At 38.5% G+C, this 24242-nt stretch overlaps 1 protein-coding gene across 10 annotated transcripts in view; it reads right to left on the bottom strand.

Annotated features, from left to right (window-relative positions):
* TDRD15 (tudor domain containing 15) overlaps positions 1–16693 on the bottom strand; it is a 205903-nt gene extending 189210 nt beyond the window's left edge. For 9 of the 10 annotated variants that reach the window (XR_010830659.1, XR_010830661.1, XR_010830663.1 and 6 more), the window contains exons 1-2: positions 16562–16693; positions 15925–16005 (exon numbers count right to left, since the gene is read on the bottom strand). Coding sequence is in view for 1 of the 10 variants with exons in the window: in XM_013194843.3 (XP_013050297.3) it covers positions 8000–13984 (5985 nt within the window). In the remaining 9 variants the exon portion in view is untranslated. Of the gene's footprint in view, positions 1–729; positions 13990–15924; positions 16006–16561 lie in introns of those variants that run through there. The other variant, XM_013194843.3, reaches the window with a different exon arrangement.
* Positions 16694–24242: the final 7549 nt, after the last annotated feature.

The following is a 24242-nucleotide window of genomic DNA, read 5'->3' as shown; positions in this document are numbered from 1 at the left end:
CAGGAAGTTTAAATTATTTTTAATTTCCTCCCATTACTTCTAGTTATATGTATTATACTTCATACAGTAAACCTCTGAAATACAGTAAATAGCCCCCTTTAAAAAAAAAAAGCACAGCTAACCCTCACCATCATTAATCTGATGAATTTCAACAGTTTTCTTTTACAAATGAATTTCATTCTGATGAAACGTTTCAAAGTAAAAAAAAAAGCAAAATTTTTTCTATTTATAACCATATAACAGATATAACAATGTTGTAATGTTCTACAAATGTAACCCACCCCACAATTAGAGTTATTAGTACCAAGGAAATATATCAAGTATGTCTATTCCCTTAAATTGAAAACCCTGCTTGTTGAAAAAAGATTCAGAGTACAGAACATCTTGAAAAGTGGAAAGGGTCAGAAACTTGCCATAAGATTCTTACTGCCTGGATGGAATAAACAATCATTGACAAAACAAACTCCTGGTTTTGTCTCCTAACAAACTCCTAAGCCCTACTTAGCTCAGCCAAATGTACCTTCCTAAGCACACATACCTGCATAAAGCACATGCTGAGAAGAAAAGCCATTATATGAAAAGTCTCAAAATTGAAGGAAATAAAGCAGGGAAAGTGGTTTTGGGTATTGTAGTACATTGTCTGTCATCATTAAATCACATTATGATGGTACCCTAGTGTTGGTAGCCCTACTAAATTAAATTTGTTCCCAGAGAATGGCATGGAGATAAGTTAGGTGTGTCTATACTACATCTCTATGTCATCAAGCACGTATGTGCATTGCTATACATTACCTAGACTGAATGCAGTACAAAGTCTGGTATGGAGCACTAACACCACTGCCCAGATTGGAGCAAGCTCTCCACATGAAACCATCCCTTCCCCAACTATCACCTGAACTAGTTCAGGTATGTCTACTATACACTGTGCATAATCCAAGAAAATAATAGTTATGAGTAGCTAAGGTTGGAACAGACTTGTCTGACCCCCACTCAGTGCAGGACTAGCTTCAGAGCCTGGGCGGGTTGTCCAGGGCCTCGTTCAGTCAAGGCTTGAGATCTCTAAGGAATGGAAAATACAGAGCCTCTCCAGGCAAACTGCCAGTCTTGTTGGAAATCCTTTTTTTTCTTGTATCTGACTGGCATTTCCCTTGCCACAATTTGTGTCCATCATTCCTCAACCTTCTTCTGTAAAGTGCTGCGGCCTGTGAAGAGTCTGTTTTCTCTCTAACTTCAGTTTAGGTCTTTGAAGAGTGATCTAGCCCTGTACCAAGGCAGACCTTCACCTCACCACACAGCCACGCTGCTCACTCATATTCAGCCTGTTGTCCATCAGAAACCCAAACACCTGATACTGGATACACTTTTTTTTTTTTTTTGCAGAGCTGCATTCTAGCCAGTTGGTCCCCAGCTTGTACTGTTGTACAAGATAGTTCCATCCCACTTCAATACCAGAAAGCATCAACTTTTGGTGGAAACAAACATAAAAGTGAGCAATAGGTTTAACTTTTACAATACACCAGAATATTTCTGATGAAAGCTAACAGCATGAATTAGGGTGCATGGACTACGTTTAATAAATTCTGACAACGGGCATTAGGCAGAATGGTAGTGTTCAGGTTCAGACTTGTTATTTAAAAAAACCTTGCTCAGCAGCTGCTGTACCTGCAGGCCCCTGCAGTCACAAGCTGCCTTCCTGTCTGATATCCCAACTCCCCAGGCACTCGGAGCTGCGCTACTAAACATGTCCTGAACTATTTCAGCACCTCAGTGCTTATCTCCCACGTACACACAGCCGGAATCCAAGTCAGGGCCTGTTTCAGCGTACATCCTTTAGGAACCAAGCACTCAAAACTGGTGTTCTTTCTTACTGCCTAGCTCTTAGGGGTCCACACTTACAATAAGGGTACTCTGAGAGAACACCCCATATAAACAGCATGGGACAGTGCTTTTTAGCCTTTTTTTCCTCCAAGAGTTGCCAGAGAAGAGGGTAGCAAATGCAAAGGAATAGCTTAATTGTTAAAACATCCAAGCAGGAAATGAGACATTTTCAGTTTGAGAGTGTCCAAAACCGTACCTTCCATCACCAAGCTATAACAATAAGGTCATTTTTCATTCCTTCCTCTCAAAACTGTTTCACTGTGGATAAATTAGTGAACGCATCACAGAAGCGAGGCTTTAGAGCACATACCTTAACCCCTGTATTTCTGTGCCCTAGCAGCTAAGCTATAAAACCATGCCCTCTCCCTTCTGTCCCTCCCAAGTACCTTGACACACTGCTATACAGCTTCAGTAAGAAGGGAAAATGTTTTTTCTCAAAATGTCATACAATCTGCAGGAGCTTTTACTTCTGGCTGTGGTTTAGTAGGAATTTGTTCTTGGAACTCCTAACATCAAAGCCAGTGATGTAAACAGCGCACATTATAGGAAAAATGAGCATTATCTTATGTTTTATGAATGACTGCTCACTATGTTGAATAAGCTATCTGTAGATGTAGCTCAGGAAAATACACTGCATCGAGAGAAGTGCCCACTTAGATGTCACACCAAGCCAACTTCAGGCAGCCGGCTGTCAGAGCAGACTCCACAGCCCGCACCATGACAAGACGCAGATGTTTCAGGACACGCTCCAAATGATTCGTGAGTCTGAAGGGAGAACTGCCTAAAGCAGCCGACCTGAAACACCAAGCACAGGCACCTGAGATGCCACCCCTTCCTCAGCCACCTTATGTTGCAGGTAGGTGGTTCTTCCATCCTCTAGTTCCTCACAAAATTAGAAGCCTAATTTGTCTCATATTGAAGTTTCACCTTTTAAAGCACATAAGGTGGATAAACTCTTTTATAAAGCAGGCTGGTACATTCAATCCAACTGGAGAAAATACAAAGTTCATTCTCTATTTCAGACCAAAGTTGATTTTTTCCCCCCTCAGTTCTTTCAGGTGTGTGCTTTAGTCCCAAGGTATCAGTCATTCAAGTTCTCTTGCTGGAGGTGCCCTGCTTTGCAGAAAGGATGCAAAATTAATTAGGGAAAATAAAGGGTGGAAAACACAGAGAACATGACTGGATTATGGAAGTCGTAGTGCCTGCTCCCCTAGCTGCTGCATCAAGGAGTGTTTTACATACAAATGCCGAAGAATTCATTCGAGCAGAAACTGGAGCATAGGTTTCCCCCTGCCCAAAGAATTGTCTAGCTCCTAGACTTGACTCCTGTGGCTGGAGAAAAAGAGACGTATCACAGCTCTTTAATACTGTACAGTATAATCTTTGTACAGTAAAACAGCTTCAAGGGGGGGAATAGCATGCTTATCGCCTGAAGGTGAGAAATGAGGGTCTGAACCCTTGGAGGCAAAAGGGGGAATACTGGCTTAATGCAAAAGTAAGTGAAATTCCACGTTATATGGAATGTCAGATTAGAGGAGATCAGTGGTTCCATGGCTTTAAAGAAAATGAACGTAATTAAAAAGCTTGATCATGTATTTTGTGTTAAGTTCAAGCTCCTATGAAATCAGGGTGATTAAACACTAAAGAATTAATCGGAATCAAAGTCTGTCAAATAGTGGTTTTGCTCTCAACACCTTGGTATTCCTTTAAAGTAGAAAAAAATATTAAACTCATTTAAACCCCACTTTTACTCCATTTCCTTTTATTTGCAGCATAATAATTTCACAGAACTAGGTCTGGTTATACTCGAGGGTCACCCAGTTGGATTCCTGATGTTTACTGCTCACTAAAAATTACACTGCAGACAATTTTAATTCCTTCATTATGCAGATCTAGACATGGTAGTCCTAGAAACCTTATTAAATCTGCAGGAATCAAGATGGCTCTCCCTAAAGTCAGTGCAGTGCTGGATAAGTATTTTCATGATTCTGCTTTCACAATGTTTATTATTCTTAAAAAAAATCTTCCTCAGAGACAAATCAGGGAGGTTTTCAAATGTGTCTAAACAATTAAGAAATAGAAATTTACTGGGCATTAATGGAAACAAGCATTTCTAAGTTTTTTCATACCCAGTCTGCAAATAAAATATCTATATACCTAGAGAAACCATTTGGCAAACATTCTTATATCAGACCTCCCTTAAAATAACTTCCTTTTTTCCTTTCTCTGCTTAATTTAACATTTCACTTTTTCTCTGGACAAATACAACAAGATCATCACTTGAAAGAAACTTATGTAATAAATAGCTTGAAAATGCCTACCAGGAACTGTGCACAGAGCCACCAGATGTCAGTGCAGCTCAAACACGGTTAATCAGGATCAAGCAGCCTCCTCAGCCTCTGAAACATGCTTAGCAGAATTTGTCTTTGAGAGGCCCTGTCACCATACAAACACCTCCTAAACAAATCCAAAGAGGAGTTAAGCTAAAAATCACAAGCTCTTTTCACATCAAGTGAAAATGACTGTTTCTGTCATTACTGGGTTTGTCAAAGAAAATGTCACAATACAAAACAGAGCTTTAGAATCAAAAAGTTGCTCAGCAGGGATGTACAGTTGTTATCGTATTCGGCAGTTTAAACATCCTCCCCAGCTCCACACCCTTGAGCCTGACTGCACCCTCAGTTTTCTGTCATGTTTGACTAAAAGAAAGCACTGGCTGACTCCGTACTACACGGTGCTTGGTGACCAGCCCAGGATCACTTTCCCTCAGATAAAGAAGCAAAACTTGCTTTTCCTCTCCTATCCAGCCACCAGCATTAACAAGATGTAATGCCATTAAGTCCTCCTTTCTAACCAAGACATCTGAAATTGGTCAGTAGAATCACAACTTTTGAATGCTGGAATAAGAGCAGCGAGCATCAGAGAAAACTGACAGCCTGCAAAACTAAGATTTTGTTCCTTAGAAGATCAGTCTATAAAAGAACAATTGTGCACTGAAATGTTAAAAGAAAATGTTAAGGTAGACTAGAGAACAGATTATTTCTTAAAGACCTTAAAACAACGTTGAATGTGACACTAAAAATTGGAATGCACAGATAAAATGGTCTACAAGAAATTAAGTAACCCAAATATAAAGTGTACACAATTAAGAAGAACACTATCTTTTTAAGTGTATATTCTTACCTTTTCAGCATAATTTTGGATAACAGCTGAGATCAGCTGACCAAGCATTTCCAGTTTGACTCAACTTTAAATATGAATACATAAAAAGATAGCTATTTGTAAGAAAAAAGATGATCCCATCTCTAATCAATCCTCTATTCCACCACTTGGAAATAAACATCCTCTTTCAGTATAAAGTATGTGCTATTCAATGCAAAGCAACAAATTAGGTACAAGCCACCTCTGACACTGCAAAATTGGATACACACAATCTGGACTGTGTGCTTAGTCACGTGGTCTGAATTTTTGGATTGACTTGCGTGGTGCCAGGAGTCGGACTCGATGATCCATGTGGGTCCCTTCCAACTCAGGATATTCTATGATTCTATGATTCTGCAGTCATTAAAAGCAATGTCAGAGGCTCTTCTGCATCCTTAAGTTTGCTTTTATGGAAGAGTTGATCACTTATTAGTTTCTAAAAGTTCTTCGTCAAGTTTTTAACTCATATTTCCTGTTTTTTCATTTGCAAACAGGAAAAACCTTCACACGTAGTGAGCACTGAAACCTAAATTTATGCCTGAAAACCTAAATAGCTATGGTTCCTGGCCCATACTAACATCTAGTAACTGGTCTGACATTTCAACAGTCTTGAATCACCACCCCATATCACCAGAAAAACCTTTTTCCTTCCCTCTGCCTTTCTTGCTAGATGAATCCTTAATCATCTCTTTCTCTCAGGCCCACAATTTCTTCTGACACAGTTCCCTCTGGAGACAGCATAGGGCTCCTGCTAAATCAGTCAGAAAGGAGCACCAAAATCAGCAAGAGGTAGTCTTAACTAGAGAATAATGTTGCTTGGTAAGTTCCTCAAACTCAGATACATCTCACTGTATGGTTATACCATCTTACAGCTACCTTAAGAAATAAATATATATAACCAAGAAAAAGACACCCACTCCCACAAATACCAGGTAGGCTTTTGGGGACACTGTAAAATGTCAGAGCATTTGAAAAGATCACAATCTTTTTAACAGAGTTCAAATGGTCGTCAATACACACTGTACATCTTTAAAAATAATGCAAAGTGTTTCCCAAAGTAACTGCAAGTTACTTTGCAAGTATGGTATATAAAGCATACCTACCTGTCTGCCACAAGAGGCCTGGCTCCCTTTAAGGTGTGAGTTAAGAGTACAAGAGCAGCACAGAGCAGATGCATGGTGAGGGAGGCATGCATCTCATGCTAGCAAGCTGTACAAGTGAGCCCACAGAAAGGCTGTGCCATTTGTACAGCATTAAAAACTAAAACTTGATTTGGCACGCAACAGATACAATCTGCTTCACAGCTGCTGGACTAGATGGCAAGGACTGCTCTGTGGCACCATCCCACAAAGAAAGTAGAGACGTAGCTTCAAATTCTCTCTAACGCATTCACCAACCACGGAGGTCACAGGAAGTTTCAAAACATTCAGAATGATTTAGGCAAGGCATGTTACGCACAGAAAATAAGCATTTTATTATTCACAACAAAAAAGCAGAATACTGTATACATCATTTTTAATTCCAAATGCAACTGGCTCTTTATCACTTTTACATACTTAAAAAAAATCAAAGTAATCAATGACATGTATAAACAAATGCATAATGTACAGAAAAATATTTAGTAAGTACAACCAAATGATAAGCAATAGCTTCCAATTAAATTTTACCAAATCAAAGTAGTATTTTTACTCAGAATTATGCCTGCCCAAAGACAAATAGCAAAAGTCATCTAAACTCCCAAATCCTCTGGCAATCCCTCTCAGCTAGGTCACAAGCATAGCCTCTTCTACTACTTGGAAGGAGGATGCTGTTACAGCTGCGGCTGGGGATAGGGGAAGTGCACAACAAAGAAAGAAGACTGGGAATCAAATCCTTAGCAAGACATCCCAGCAACTTCATTTCACAATTGTAACATAACCCTATAATGCCTTTCTGATAGTTCATACAAACAATGACTAAAGCTGTTATCTTTATTTTCATTTACAGTGTAATCCTGAAAATACTTTCCCATTATCTAATCTCTACCTTAAGGAGCTTGGCCATCAGACCTGCAGAAAAGAAATGATAATTTCAAGCTAGATTCATTACGTGTTTAAAATAAAACACAGTCTTGCAAATAAAGCTAATGTGCAATTAGCAGAACATCAAAATCATACTCATAACAGCTCTTTGGTTTTTCTTTTTAAACAACCTGTCATTACTAGGCTCCATTTTGTAACATTAGGTAAGTATTGTACAGCCACCTGAGCTAAGACACAGTCTATTTTACATTAGCAAAAATCAAATTTTAAAACATTAGTTGCACATTAATACTACACAAACAGAACTGCCATTTAAGGTATTTGGATAATCTTTTAAAAAAACAGACACCCAAGATGTGCTCTTAGAACTGAATGATAGCCAGAAGTTAGAATCACAGTTAATTAACCCTTAAAACTTTTATCCAGAGGCACTTAAACTAAGTACTACTTGGCACTACAAAGAACATAACCCCATGAAGTAAATATACAGTTATCACTCAATGTGAGTTGAGTGAGCTTTTTCATGCAGTGAAGTAGTACTTTTTCTTAATCTGCAGCCTAATTATTATTCAAATGAATGTCTTGATGGTATCTTCACACTGTCTTTAGAGACTGGGGTTCATCAGAATGACAAGTCTCAACCACTACTTCTGATAGTAGATTTACTCTGTGTGAAATCAATTTTACTTTTTGTATCATCACAGTGCTGAAAGACTTCAGTCTTACACACATGCCCCCCCCAGTGTTACAAGAACTCAGATCCCTTATTAGCGATGTATCAGGACCCTCTTTCCCAACACCTTTTCTGGAACTTTTATCACAAGCAGTCCTATCGTTCAGATACTTTTGTTTCATTTCTTTGCTTTACGTCTACCAGAAAAAATAAAGTTTTTTTTGGCTTAGTTATAATCTGGTTCACAAAAGAAACCACAGCACTTAGAATTTGGGTAATTAGGCTGCAAGCACGTTTTGGCTGATTCAACTCCATCAACTGGAATGCGGCAGCACCTACCTGCAGAGTAGACTGCATGGCCAGCAGCAACTAAGGCACAAGCTAGATTATTCCCCTCATACAGAACATCAACCTCTAACCTCATTCCAGAGCCATAGTGCTTAAAATGGAATATGAGATCTGGTTTACTAAGAAGCTTTTGAAACAGAAGTTTGGCTTTGTCACTCCAGTATTCCCCTGTGGCAGGAACTATACCATGTAAACAGCAAGAGTAAGCCAAGTGTGGTAAATAAGACAGACTTTCCGGAATAACTTTAAGTCTATGGATTTCTGAGCAGGGGATGCTTTTCAGAAAGCCATAATCAATAAACGTAAGAACAACAGACTGACTTGTCACTTCACATATTTGTACTCTGTTCCACTGTGCTTCCAGTCCAAACTGGATCAAGCAGCTGTTACCAGGAGACACAAGTTCTTCTGGCAAAGCTGGCAAGTCATCAGGAACATCAGAGAGCAGCAAAGACAAGTTTTTCATGGAATCAAATAAGTCTTCAAACTGGATGCTGAAGTTTGAAGGATCAGTAACTGCAGTTGCAAACCCAGGATACCTTCTGCCACTCTGCAGCAGTGTCCATGTGATTGAATTTATCCTGAATGACTCCTGGAACTCCATACAGTCTGTATTACTGGATTTTTCCAGTCCAACAATAGTTGTTAAGAGCTGATTCAAATATTCCTGAAGCAGAACTTTCCCTACTAAGATATCTACTTCCCAGATATGAGAAGATTCCAAATATCTCAGAAACAAGATCCTTATTCCACCATCTAGGAGTGCATTTACTACATGGACAAATGGAACCTTATTCATTTTTTTTAACCAAACCCATTCACAAAGCACAGCTTGTTTAGGAATACTTTTCATCTCATCACTGAGAATCTTTGCATTATTTAAGGACACCATCTCATAGTTGCCATAATCTATAAAAAAAACTAGCATTAACCTCTCCCTGATAAACATCTTTATCACTTTCGATCGATACCACTTTAAGTTCCTTTCAGATTTTACCATGCACTCCAACCCTTCTTCAATGTTATCCACCGTAAGTAAACCACTTCTTTGTGCTTCTTTGACCAGCATGACATTTAAATCATTTAATATTTGCAGATTTTTAAGTAACTGTACATGAAATTCTCCACCCGCTGAAGCATTAATTATTTCTGCTCTTTCTACTTGATCAGTATTTAGATCTTGAGGAGGGATGTTTAAGCACATTTTAGAATTATTTTTCATCTTAGCAGTCTGATTTTTCCTTTGACCACCTAAGTCACTCACAGACTTTCTATCTTGAGGATTATCATTTGTAACCAGAATTTGTTTTGGCATATGTTCCCATCTAAATATTGGTTTGTTTTGCAAACTTGTCCTGCCACTTTTCTGCTGAAAGCCATCAGAGATAGACTTTCCATCACAAATTATATCTACTTTCCACTGCTCTCTATCTTGCTCTAAGAATTTGCAAGTGACTAACTTATTATTTATTTTGTTTACAAAATAGGAAGTACTTTCATTAGTCCAGCTTTCATCAGGAGCACTTTTCACTGCACTAAGGAAACAATGAATACTGAGCCTTGGCAAAGTTAACCACTTTTTCTGAATCCTGCACATTTTGGAAAGGCTTACAACTGCTGTATTGCCATAGTCAATGAACTCAACCTCAAAGGAGTTTCCTGATTTCAGAGTTTTAATAACTGCCCTATAGTAAAAACAGTCAATGGCATGCTCTGCTAAAATGAGATCCCCTACCATGAGCTCACCTAAGCCATTGTCATGACCTATATTCAGCATGCTTTCATTTAATTCTTCTGCTAGTTGAATTATTAAGTTTTCATCCTCTGCAAAATGAATATAGAAACTCGATGGACTATTTATATGAGAAATATACCCTGCTACTTCAGAATTCACCTGAATATCACGTTGAGGAAGACTGATTAATTTTGGAATATTTTCATTATCCCTTTCCTGCTGACCTGTATAATTTAGTTGTTCAGTACAAGATTCAGAGAGAGCATTTACAGTTATTTCCTTTAAACTTAAAGAAGGATGACATGGTGATTGAGAAGCAGACTTTCCATCCAGAGGTTCCTCTCTGTGCTCCATAGCAGCACTGTAAGGCTTTAGAAAACCTGGCTCTTCACTGCCCTCTGAAGTTACCAGCTTTGAGGACCCACAACACTGGTTTTGTGTTCTACACGTAATTTGCTCTTCATCTCCAAAATTCTGTCCATTATCTGCCTGGTAATACTTATTGTCTGCTTGAAATTCCAGTTCATTTTTCAACTGAATCCTTTCAGGACTTTTAATATTTACTTTACCATTATTTTTGTTATCTGTGTGTTGTATCACTCCGTAACTTCCAACAAATTGTTCGGTATAATTTGTCACATAAGCCAATTCTTCCAATATTTTTTCTTTAACTTTCTGACCTACTTGGAGCTGTCCATCATACAACTCCACAACAATCTGGCCATCTGATTCTCTGGATACAATTACAGCTTTCAGCAGCTTACCAAGGAAAGTTTCCTCAAACCATCTAATAACCCTTGCTGGAAATTTTGCGTCCTTAAGATCTGACAGACAGCATTTAATGGCTTGCATGGGTGTGAATATTAAGTCAGTGGCAGAGTCTGGAATAGGCATCAATTGGTCTCTCTCTACCATATGCTTATTTCCAAAATCCACAAAGTCAGCACATAGATAGGATGTTGATTCCACAGGGAAAACCAAAGCTCTATAAAACAGACCATCTTCAAAATATCTGGCTATACATAATCGCGTACTGATGGTATCATACTTTGCATTATTTGCCATCTTACTTATTTCAGTAACACTTCCCATCAATGCCTCTATCGTTTCACTGTTTCGATTAAGCTGGCAATAGAATTTTGAAGGGCTATGTATGTGAGTTATATAAACCTCCTCCTCGCTTCCAATTTCTATATTAAAAGATGAGTAATAAAAACTGTACATGGAACCCAGAGGTGCAAGTCTTTGCAATCCAATATATTCAGACCGGTTGAGTCCACATTCCTTGAGAAACTCCTCCGCACTAATATATGGAGTCTGGAAGTCAACTATATTGCGTAAACAGTTTGGACTCAAAAGAATTAGAGCGCAGACAGTGCAAGTCAGTGGTCCTCTAGCAGCAGAAATGAAGTCGTTAAAATGTCTACACTTTTCTTCAGGCCAATTAAGTGCATCAATCTGTAAGGGTACGTTTTTAAGCGCGCACTGAAAGGCTTGACTTTCCAGAGTTAGGAAATCTGGAAGGACAGCTTGAAGATCATTAAGTAGAACTCTTTCCCGATAACCATAGTCTACAAAAAACACATCAACTTCATTTGCGGACACTTGCTGCAAAACACTAGCTCTGTACCATTTCCCATCTTTGGGACACTTAACAACACAGGCAACCTGTCCAGTTTTGTAAGGAATGGTATGCTCTTTATAGTAAGTCTGGATTTGCTTCATTAAAGTATTTAGCTCTGGCAGTTTACTCTGCAACTGGCATGAAAACTCTGCTGGGGAAACACTGTAAGAACACACCACTTCAAAAACAGCTCCTGGTTTAAACACAAGCTCTTTATAAAGTATTTTTTTCTCAGGTACTGGGACCTGGGAAAATGACTGAGACCTGACCTTATGATTTTCAGAGAGAGCATCTTTTCCAAAAGAGGACAGTGTCACTGATTTTCTCAGCCTAGAAGACGTGCTTAATGTTTTTTCCTTTTCAAATACCTGTCTATTTTGTAATACATTATTTTTACAAATATCAGAGGTACACCGTGCATTTACATATTTTTGCTTTAACTGGAGGGGATTCTGGGCTTGACGTTTTTTTGACAGATTTAGAGCAGAAACTGGTCTTCTTTCCCAGTATTCTGCATATCCAGCCTGAGCCATAAGTGCAGCAACATTACTTTCCTGCACAGCATTCCTGTACTGTGCATTAACAATGTATTTGTTGTTTTGCTTTCCAATGACCTGAAACAGCAGCAGTTTGTTAAATACAATCTGTTTGAAGAAATCAGTTTCCTTTTTAACCCACACATCTTCAACAGGAGAAGTGCAAGCAAGTTCACAACACATAGCTAAAGCCGGCAAAGCAGCAAACTCTGGAAGCAATGTTTTCACATCATAACAGGGAACTGTATCTGTATTCCCAAAATCTAAAAAGTAGACAGTAACGCTTACATGAAGCACTTCAGTGACAACACCCCGATAATAATGCATATCTTTGCTATACCGGGCACAGCACAGTAATCCAGGTTCTGGGTTTTCAAGGACCCAGTCACCAGCTCCACAGTGGTTATATGCATCTGCAATATTTTTCATGAGGGCTCGAAATTCTTTCTGATATGCACATGTCTGAATCCAGAAGTTGGATGGATTTATGACATATACCACGAAAGCAGTATAGGAACTATTCACCTGCATTTTTACTCTTTTGCAGTGGCTTGATAAAGACCCATCCCATTCAGGTAAGCAGTTCTTTGTCTGTTTATTTCCAGTGCGATTTTTAGATGAACTCCAGGCACGTGCTTTGTAGCTTACACCAATGCTAGAGATTTTTGTTTCCAAAGGTGAGACAAATGATGCACCCGCCTCATTCAAGTTCTCTGGATGCTTAACATTAATTCCAAAATTTTGATTTTGCAGCGTAATATAATACAAGTGTTTACTGGCATTGAATAAATCAACACAGACACACACAGAAGTCTGTCCTGTCAAGGCCTGTATAAATCTTTTCAGCTGAAGATTTATTACTGCTTCATCCTGATTCCCAAAACAAGACAGCGCACATGGAAATGAAATCATAGGCAGTGACATGAACTCTACTTTAAGTTTCTGAACACAACTAGATGGCACAGTTTCGATACTACCTAAATCCATAAACCAGACTTCCACGTGGTTGGGCTGCAGCTGTTTTATCACTCCTCTATGCCATTGTCCATTTTGCCTTTTAGCAGCACAAAGTAGCCCTAAACTATCAAAAGATGTATTATTCTCTGTACTGATAGCTTCATAGTACAAACACATAGCTTCTGTCAAATTTTCCAGCTCTTTCTGCCGTTCCTGTATCTGACAGTAAAATTCACTCAGGCTTATTGCAACAGTTATTTTTACATTTACTTTACTACCAGCTGGTAGACATGGAAAGAGATCTGGAACTGGCCAAAAGTCTGATGGTTTCTCAGAATTACTAAAAGTAAGCAATTCCTGGACTGGACGTTTCTGTTGCAACAACTGTGGCATTCTCTTAAATGTTTCTGGTGGAAACACTTTCAACATTTCTACAATGAGACAAAAGGAATCTCCATCGATAAGTTTTCCTAACTGCAGTTCAAGAATATCACTAATGACCTTTGGTACTTCCAGAATAAACAGTTGGTACGATGTAACAGATTTCACATGACCTGTAATCTGCAATCCTACCAGTGATGAAAAATAGTTTATGGCTTTTGGACCCCATTTTTCTCCAAGAGGAAGTATGTTAGCAAAAATCCCCCAAGCTACTTTTGGAGGTAGCTGAAAAAAATCATCACCAGCAGAAGCAATATGTATTTCCTCAACCACTAGCACCTGTCCAGTGTCTATAAGAAAGGCCTTACAGATATTCTCTTTCTTTTCCAGAACTTTTCCTCTATGCCATTTTCCTTCCGCATCTTCCACCAAACAAGGTCCACCAATGTCAACGTTATCTTTTACTTTGAATACACGTTGCATTTCATTTTGCAGTATGTGGTAGTCAAGTTCACACCCCACCTTGCATTGACCTTTGAATACTATGACCACACATTCTGGATGGCACTCTATATGAGTGATCTTCAGATTCATATCAACTACTTTTGGTGAAGGAGTCAGAGATTTCATTCTGTCTGCAAAGAGAAGGAGCAAGATCAGCCTGACAATTTTCCGTATTTCCTTTATTAACTAATTCCTTATATGAAATTTGTTTTTAAAATGTTTTAACAGCATATTCTTACAGTTCTGGCTAGAACATATACTGAACGTGTAACTGTCACGTTTTATGCTATTGTGATATACTTGACACAATTGTCTTTTTACAAAGATATTCAGGTAATAACTGAAAAAAGTACCTCTAGAGCTGCTCTCATTGCTGCAGTCTACATTTCTCACTTGAGCATAATTTATCATCAGAAAGTGGTTCCCACAATGATAAAGAGAACTAAAGATATCAGATACCTTGGTAAGGGGAATCACAAAGGTAGGAAGGGAAGGGGGCAGATAAGACCAGGAAAATACCTGTTTCTTTTTGAAAAAAATGTATTTCTGCTCTAAAAAAGTGGAAGGCAATTCATGTCCTTTATAAATCTCTGGTGACCTGATCTGTATCCAATAAATTCAACCGCAGTGGTCTCCAAAGGAGATCCAGAGTATCACTGTACTACTAGACCTGCAGTTACATGAATTTACCTGGAGAAGTATTTCTAGATTATTTCTCTTTTTTTTTAATATAGGAATTACCGAGGACTTCTTTTCACACTGTGCTCTTTTTATGTGACTTTTCATGTGAATCATTTCTTCAAACCAACCACATCTAATGCTCTGATTTACTGTTTACTTCACCTTTTGAATTATATTCATTACACTATCACATATAGCTTTAGCTTATTTTAAGTTTTCTTAATTGCAAGGACATACAGAATACATTATCTATGTCTAACATTTCTGCCATGCCCATCAACTAACAATTGGGTCAAATATGTTTTGTACTGTCTTAACTTGTAGTGCTCTGTAACATCTGGTTCTGACAGTTTAAATACCCTCAAACCATTCAAACTATGCCTTGACCTTCATCTATAATTTGGTCTTCAAGATCAGTTTCCATTTTCATCCAAATTTAGACATTTCAATGGATCTGCAATTCCATATTGTTTAAAAAGGCAATACATGCCTATAATTTAACCAAGAAACTCTGTGAACTAAACCACTGTTCTAACCAAGTAATTATGGCAGTCAATGTCTGTCAAATGCAAAGACAGCTCATAAACACACAAAATGGGCAAAACATGCTTGATCTATGACTTTTTACATAACATTAAAACTGAAGCTTTCAATTTGAACTAGAAATTATTAGTACAAGACTTTCCTCATCTTGCAAAAGATTTTTCAACAGAATTGGAATAGAAGCTCTTATCGCAGGCATACGTGAAGTAGCTAGTGATCATACATCTTCAGAAGAAATACTGATCCCTGTTGTTCTTTATTCCACTGTAAAGCTTACCATCATAGAATGGTTTGGATTGGAAGGGACCTTAAAGAGCATCTAATTCCAACCCCCTCCCATGTGCAAGGACATCTTCAGCTGAAGGAAGATGAGATGACACTGTAGATACTTGACTTTTCAGAAAATAATAAATAAATAAACACAACCAAAAGACAAAACTAACCAAAAAAAACCAACGCTCTCAATAAAAGCAGTACCAAATCCAGATCTGACTATACCTTCTTTAAGCAACCCCCCCCGCTTTGCGCTTTTGCTGGTTAAAAAAAAAAAAAAACACAGAAAGCTAAGTTCTGTGGTTTTTTTTTTTTTAAGTGAATGAAAACAACCTTCAGAAAATGATCTTGTCTACCTAGCAGGCACACCTGACCGTAACAGACAGAATCAAATCACACCAGGTGCATCATCAATGCTTTGCAAATCTCGTTTCTTCCACCGTTTTCATTTGTTATGTGTTCCAATTTGGGCATCAGTGTTTTTTTCCAGTTATCATAACCCAAATAGCATCACACCAAAACAATCAAATTTTCAGAGCTCACAAAATGACTTCTTGCTCTTTACTCACCTTCTACACCAGATATGGCTTATGCTTTCAGAACATACTTCTTAGAAGCCTGAGCCCTTATAATAGCAGCTCTGCACCTCTCTAGAAGATAATAATAAATTCATTAGAAAGTAAAATTCCTGTTCTCCTTCTCTAAACACTCCTCCTCCCAAAAACACCCTGAAGAAGTTCTTTATATCCAGTTTAATTAAAATGTTAAGATTTCAAAAAACAACATTACAAGACTGAACCCACCTTCCTAAAACCATAGTAAGACCTTTCTTCATTAGAAGTTAGGAAGAGAAAAGGGGGGAAAAAAAAAAAGAACACATAACCAGAACACTACAAATACTTGCTAAACAAGACTGGTCACACAGCTACTCTTGTTTGCTGGGCTTCAGCCAACCAAAAATCTATAATCTATCACACACCACTACAATGCAGATTTACAGAATGACAAAAGAACTTCTAAAGTGCAACCAAAAGTAGGACAGGAGTGAGAGCCTAAGGGATTTGCACACCCTCTACAGCAGCAGCTCTGCACAGGGCTGGTTGACACCCTGGCAGAAGCAGAGCGTGAAGCTGGGCTCAAACCCACAACACACACATAACCCTCAGGCAACCGCCACCCCCGAGCAGCAGCAACTTTAACACTCACAAGCGTGAAAGGGACGTGGGAGAGCCATAACCACCAGAGCACGACCATTTCCCACCACCTCAACGCCGGACCGACGAGCAATACACCGCTACCACCACCCGTCCCACGCCGGCAAAATGGCGGCGCACCTACTTCCTCACACACATATACACGCTCCTGGGAGGGGCGGGGCTTACGGTTGATTGGCAGCAGTGCCTTGGAGGCGCCCAACCAATCGGCACGGTGCAGCACGGAGGTGCGGCCTCCATCTTGTGCTGAGCAGGGGGGGGGGAGGCGGTCGGGGTTTGAGGCGTCGTCCCTTTGTGGGTTTAGTTTGTTGCACAGGGTCACGTTGTTGGTTTAGTTTGTTCGTTTTTTTCTTATATTTACTTTTTGCAGCTGTCTGTCATAACAGTCTTTAACCTTTTTTAAAGGTGCCTGTGAGTTGCAGGTCATCAAATCTTCAGGAAATACCTGAAGAGGCTCTGAGAGCTTTCATTCTTTCCCATCATCAAGAATTTCTCCAGAATGGAACTGAGTGCATCTTAATAGGAAGTTTTAAATGTCCCACATCAGCAGGATCTGGTGCATGGAACCAGGGGAGGGCCTTTACAAGAAAGTTGTGCTTTTATTTATTTGTTCATTTATTTATTTATTTAAAATTTCTTATTCAGAAAGCAAGTTTAGTGAAGTGGTCACAACAAGAAACTTGATATGATGAACAGTCTTGCAAATATCAAAAGATGTACGGTACTTCTCCCTCACAGTTTGAATTAATTTGTACGTGTATAATAGTTTCTAAGGGCTTACCTTCACTTTTTACAGCTTTTTGCCACAGGTCAGGGTTCTTGCATTGTAGTTAATATTTTCGAAACTGGCAGGAGAGAAAAGATGCTTTTGCAATGTCTAGGTACAGTAATCTCGAAGTACAGTTTACAGTGAAGGCTGGATTATATACGTTAAATCTATTATACCTACTTGAATTAACCCTAAAATTGAGAGTACTCAGTTTAATTTTGCAGGTAAGTGCGCATGCATGGCCATGATATTCTATCTTTTTTCATAAGATTTACTCAGAACTAAAAATGTACAGGTCTATCACTGGTACACCTTTAGCTTTATAAACCTGGAAAGAATGCCTAGTGTATTCTTGAATTATTATGTTGCCCAACAGTACGTCATTACTGGCAGAGTGCTTTGGAAGACTGAATTTTGTTGCAGTTCGTTTTGTTCTTTGATAGAAAATAAGGGTATACGTATTCATTCTGAACTGTAGGATTGTTTACTGTCTTCATTAATGCAGTGTAGAAATGTCCTATGCACTTCCCCTGTACGCCAGTCTTCCCATTTTGGCTCTTTTGAGCTGCAGAACCTATATGCTGTTAAACTGGCCTTGGCAATCTGAAGTAGCAGCAGGGTTTCACATCCGTACTTGTCTTCAGGTAGTTTCTCATGAAGGCTTTCCTGCAGGAGGCATCTCACCCTTCCTGAACACCTCTAACTGGAGGTGCAAACTTAAGGAAACTTCTCAAATCTTGTAAATAAATGAGTCTGTATCTCAAGAAATCTGGAACAGTAATTTAACAGCTAATTTCATACCGCACTTTGTTCATATAAATCTGTTAATTTGCAAATACTGTATTATCTGTTGATTTGGAGGTACTGCATTTTGCATTGATGTACTGACAGGGCTTTTTGGGTGTTCTTTTAAGAGTAGTCTAAATTTAAGGTTTCTTATTCTAAAGATCATCATATGTTTAGCTCTTTTAGAGATGGATGTCCAGTGTATTTCTAAAGGTAGTATACAACTATATTTAGCATAGTAATAGATGAATGAAAGACTCGCAGTACTGAAATTTTCCCTTCTCTAAGGTGTTTTTAAGCAGTTTAACTAGATTAATGTAAGTATTTTACTTGGTGTTAGATTATCAGATTTCACATCCATCATATTGGTCTAATTATGCTGAGTTAGGTAAAAATGGAGTTCATTAGTATCGTGTTTATAGGGAGCAAAGGTAAGACTGAAACTTGTAAAGAATTTAGATTATTGCAAGATTATAAACCTCAGACTGAAATTTACAATCCAAGGTAGACATCTAGTCATCCTCTTCAGTGCGAAGGGAGAATGCTGCCTCCGTATGGCAATAGGGAAGGAGCAATCTTGAGTTTATGAATACTAAATGTTACTGCGGGATGTGGGGTGGTGCTATGCTTTCACTTGTAATTTCAGCTAAAGTCAGTGCTGTTCTCCGATTACAATCCAAAATTCACTTCTAAAGGCACAGAGCTATCACTGTTTTTTGTTTTTTAAAGGCAGCAATATCTACATCCTTTCTTACTTAAATTACAGTGGCGATGGCAGCTGTAATATAATAATCTTAGGGCTAGAACAATCAGAAATGGATTCTTTCAGCATGACTGAGTTTAAAAACTGTGTGCCACTTCCCTGCAGAGTGCTTTAACCATGTGCAGTTATGCATGGTGGAATGCAGTTTGTCCCTCCTTTTTGAAGTTGTGCCACTGTGGATGGGAGGAAAGGAAAAGAGAAGATGACTGGACAATCTGTCAGGGCAGATTAGATGATGTAGCTTTCTCACCTCTTTCTGGGAAGAGAGGACAGCTATTTATGCCTTTGTTACAAAACTTCTTTGCGATTTTACATTACTTCAACCAGTGAAGGAATTGTCTTTTCTGACATAGGGTGGCATTTTTTGATAGCTCTTTGGTTTGCTTTGGTATCATTTTTTTACTAGACTTGATATCTACATTGGAAAGTGTCAGGTGTACATAAAACATTTCCAAATCTCAAAAATTAGCTCCTCCAATAATATTTCTGAGATGGGAAGGGTCACTAGAGGCCTTTATAAGCATTCAGGAAGCATATAATGGCCGAAAGCAGAAATAACAGTATTGATACAACCCATAACATCCCTACAGTGAATTTTGACAAACTTGCAAAATCTACTGAATTTTCACATTTGAGTAGTGAATGTTTTAAAATACTGCTGAAACTGCATGTCAGTTAGTACTAAATCTGAAGTGGTTTACCCAGTGTTGTTTACTGGGTAAGTAGAACATCCAGCTCCAAGTTTTCAGTTTTTCCTCTGTTGAACTTTACAAATACTGTATTGCTGTTATTCCCACAAAAAGCTATGCTTTCTTTCCTCATTGTTATTGTGAGGTAACCATATTTTTGCTGTTTTATCCAGTATGGAAAGTTAACAAATTCTGGTAAGCTTATTTATATCACATTGACAGAAATAAAAGTAAAATAATACAATGTAAAATAATATGAAAGAAGAATTAACGTTATCTTTTTATTTGTGAGGCTTTTCTTAACAAGTCTTGAATAAAAAATGTGTGTAACATGAAACTCCTGAAGTGAGCCTAAAGTTGTATTTTGTATATATCAAACTAATTAACAAGGAAGCACTTCGTGTAAGGCCAGAGTATTAGTCTTCTCTTCAGGAAATTTTTGCTGTTACTGTTACATAGACCTTAAAAACAGTTAATGAAAAAGTAAAACTTTTCACTAGAAAAGCCTTTTGTGCTCATGGTATGAGATGGCTGTATGTACTCTTTTTCTAATTCTGTAAGAGATGACAATCTGACTGTTTTACTGTGTTCAGTATGCTTTCATGTTGGGTTTCTTGTGAAGAACTGGATATTAGTTTTCCTTGTGGATGGAAGTGTGCTATAAAGAAAGCAAACCTGTTCTTCTTACTACATGTTAGCACAATACCAGAAATGAAGTTCTACTGCCTGCTGTCTGCCAGGAGGTAGAACATAGCAATGTGGGGGGGTGAGCAACAGCTGAAAATACTGTTCAGAACTCTTCTCTGGAGGGGACAGAACATAAGAGAATGTAATCCTTTATTAAAAAAAAATTACATGGATGCTGAAACATTATCCAAAGGATGCCTTGTGGATGGCATAGACGTTCATCTCCCAGTGTGAACACCAACAGTAGTCTCAGTAGTCTGCAGCCTTCCTAAAGCACCTTTGGTGGGGGGTGAATACGGATTTGATTTGATTTGATCTGAGCAGTTGGAAAAATCCTGGAAATACATTGCCATCAGGAGGATACCACATAAGAAGAGGTGAGGAATTGTCAGCTTCTCTTCTGTAAGAGTTTTAAAATAAGAGTGAACCTCACTGAATTCCTTGGAGGAGGGGTGGGAGAGCTGGTTAACCACCTACCTCTGTGGAAGGCAAGAGTTATGGTTTACAAAAAAAGAGGGGAATATGTCCACAGCTGAAGGGAAGAGAATGTTTTAAGACTTCATCCTATACTTAACATTTCCTTCCTGATGATGATTCAGTAAATGGTATTCTGACTGGACTGAATCTCATTCTGAAGCACCTGATACTCAGCAAGAATTATGTAAAAATCATAACTGCTTTGATTCCACTGGGGGAGAGGAGGGGAATTAGTGCACATCCTACTTTTAATCTGTTTTCCGGGACGTGTCCTTTATTGTTATGATTATTTCTGAATAATATCATAGAACTTACTAGAATAGATGGCTGTTACACTTATTCATTTTTAGGGACAGTCTGCTGTAACAAAGCACTTTTGAAATTGTCTTCTATAGGATTTGTTTACTGGGTCATTACATACTAAAGTTTATGGGCAGAGGAACTTGTTCTGCATGGTTTGATTCCAGCCCTCTGACTTCAGAGGCTCATGAAAACTTGAAAATAAAGCAGTGCTTATAATAAAATAAACGCAGCAGCCGTTGATGTCTGTTTATTGTATGTAAAAAAATGCTTTTCAGAAAGTCAAAATAGCATTCCTGTTAATAGCATTTGTGATTGTCTTTTATGAAAGTGTCTTTGAAAGGGAATATTTATGTGACAGACAGGTATAACTGAGTGGCAACAGCAGAAATACAAGATACTGCCAACTTCTGAAAATGAAGAAAGCCTGTTTATTTAAGATAAATCGCACAGTAGATGGAGCACTGTTTCCAGTTTAGGTAAGCCCAGGATTATTGTTTTAAATTATGAAAATTACATTAGAAACAGGTGATATAAAAATAATCACATCATTCTGTTAGCTTTTCCCGAAAAGATGAGGTTGTTGTTGAAGTTCTCAACAATTTGTTGAGAACCTTCCATACTGCAAGATCAGTATACCAGTTTGTTCTTTCTTTGTTTCTGAAATCAATCCAGAAGTTTTTTTGGTTTTGTTTTGTTTTGCTTTTTTTTTGTAGTATTCAACAGACTTAAACAGCAGGACTCTAAATGGTCATCTAAAAACAAAAATTTGTGCGCTTTTTTCTATTTTCTTCTTAAAGTGTATCCTCAATGGGTCCTTTTTATGTTTCTGTTAACTTGAGTGATAGCCACTAGGTGGCAGGAACAACCACAAGTTTAGCAGGATGCTTGAAAATAGGCTTGTGTTAGTTCAGTAGGAGGAAGGAGCACTAGAGTGATTAATTCAGCCTGATCTATAATGAACTATGAGAGTGCATGTGCTGCAGAGTTTCACTAGAAGGGTCATCACGTTAATTGCACAATTTGAAACCACTTGAAAAGTCCAGGCAACCTGGACTAACTCTGAAATATATTTAATTTGCTATACCTATTTACCTAGTACACAGTCAGACTTCCATTTCAATTATTTTAGTAAATGACATGTCATCTTACTTTTGCTTTATTATTATTAATGTATTTTTTAATAATTGCTGCTACAAAGATAGCCATTAACTTAGCAGTTTACATATCAAAAAGCAGAGCACGGAGACAGCTTTTATGAAATACTGTCAGCAGTAGGTAGTAGTTATTGCTTCTTAAAATACACATTCCACTTCTCAGTGGCAATGACTCTTAGAGAAAGGAGGAGATATGCCCATTGTATCAGAACATACAACCATTTTACAGTTAAAAGAGCATATTGAGACTTGTTCTTAAACAATGGAACAAAGCATAAAGTAGAATTTCTGTTAATTGGGGCCACCCAAAGCAGATGAGTTTTGTTGTACTAACTACACCATACCAGTACAGCTATGTAGATAAAGTCCCAGTATTAGTGGTTAGGATGAGTTTCTCTCCTGTGCAGTTTCCGTGGTGCTGTGTAGTAAGGCCATGCCACTATATCATCTTCCATGTCAGTTAGACATAATGTAGAGCTGTGTATAAGAATCATAGGATAGTTTGGGTTGGAAGGGACCTTTAAAGATAAAGGTCAACCCCCCTGCCATGAGTGGGGACTTCTTTCGTTAGACCAAGTTGCTCAAAGCCCCATCCAACCTGGCCTTGAACTTTTCCAGGGATGAGGCATCCACAGCTTCTCTAGGCAACCTGTGCCAGTGCCTCACCACCCTCAGAGTGAAGAATTTCTTCCTTATATTTAATGCAAATCTGTATCAGTTTAAAACCATTGCCCCTTGTCCTATCACTACATGCTCTTGTAAAAAGTCCCTCTCCATCTTTCTTACAAGCCCCCTTTAAGTATTGAAAGACTTCAATGAGGTCTCACTGGAGCGTTCTCTTCTCCAGGCTGAATATCCCCAGCTATATCAGCCTGTCTTCACAGGAGAGGTGCTGCAGCCCTCTGATCATCCTTGTGGCCCTCCTCTGGACCTGCTCGAACAGGTCCTCGTCTTTCTTGGGCTGGGGGTCCCAGACCTGGATGCTGTACTGCAGGTGGGGTCTCACAGGGGCAAAGTATACGAGGAGAATCACATCACGTCATGAACTTAATCTGCTGTGCGGGTTGAGAGAATCTCAGGCTCCATCTACATTAGCAATTCCTGTTGCACACTCAGAGTAGATCTGTAAAGAGAAGTGATTGGTGCTGATGACCCGCTATCCACATCGAGTAGATTTTAAAGCCAGAGGGATTGCTTAAGGTAAACTCTAGTGTGGTCACATGGACTGGATGCCCACTAGAATTTTGAAAAGATTTTTTGGGGGTTATTTTCATTCCAAAGGATTCAGGTTTGCGCACACTGAAACAGGTCTGCAGTGCTGATAAAACTGAGGTAAGTGGGGATGGAGATTCACCTGTTCTAAACTAAATTTAATGTAGAAGCACCCATAGTGAATCTACACTTTGCTCTCAGTGGGTAAATTCCCAGTTCCTCATCATGGCAGTGGAAGAGAAAGGCTAATGGAGAGGCTGAATATCACTACAGGAAGAGGAGTAATCAGCTTCAAAATAGAACTTTAACAATTTTAGTTCCTTGGATTCAAAAGTTCTATTTCTCATAGTAATTCTGTGTTTCTAAAACTTTTGCATGTAGATCAAGATGTCTGGGATTTTTTATATACTGAGATTAGTTTTCTCTGAGGGAAAAATGAAGTTGCATGTGTGATGGCAATTCTGTTATTGAATAATATTTCAATATTGAAATGCATCAGAAATATTGAGTAATAATAATTCTGATGCAGAGTCGAACAATCTATTGCATGTAGTGATGGTGCGTAAATTTGAGTCGTGGGATCACAAGAACTAAGAGGTGGAAAAGAACCTTCTCAGTCATCTAGTTTTCTCTAAAAAGACAAACTGAATGATCTAATAGGTTTTTAACATTATTCATTTTTATGGTCCATATCGATTAACTAATTCTGGCCCCAGCCCTACAAGCTGGATATGAAGAAGGAAGTTTAGCCTCTTGCAGAGTTTAATGAACACTGTGGGGTGTCTGAAGAGGTACATGTTTTGGGTTATGCAGGTCTGACGACACTTGTATGG

This window comes from Anser cygnoides, chromosome 3 (genome assembly GCF_040182565.1).
Source record: "Anser cygnoides isolate HZ-2024a breed goose chromosome 3, Taihu_goose_T2T_genome, whole genome shotgun sequence".
In the NCBI taxonomy this organism is placed as follows: Eukaryota; Metazoa; Chordata; class Aves; order Anseriformes; family Anatidae; genus Anser; species Anser cygnoides.
Note: the sequence above shows the minus strand (reverse complement) of the source record. Positions and strands in the feature narration are given on the sequence as shown.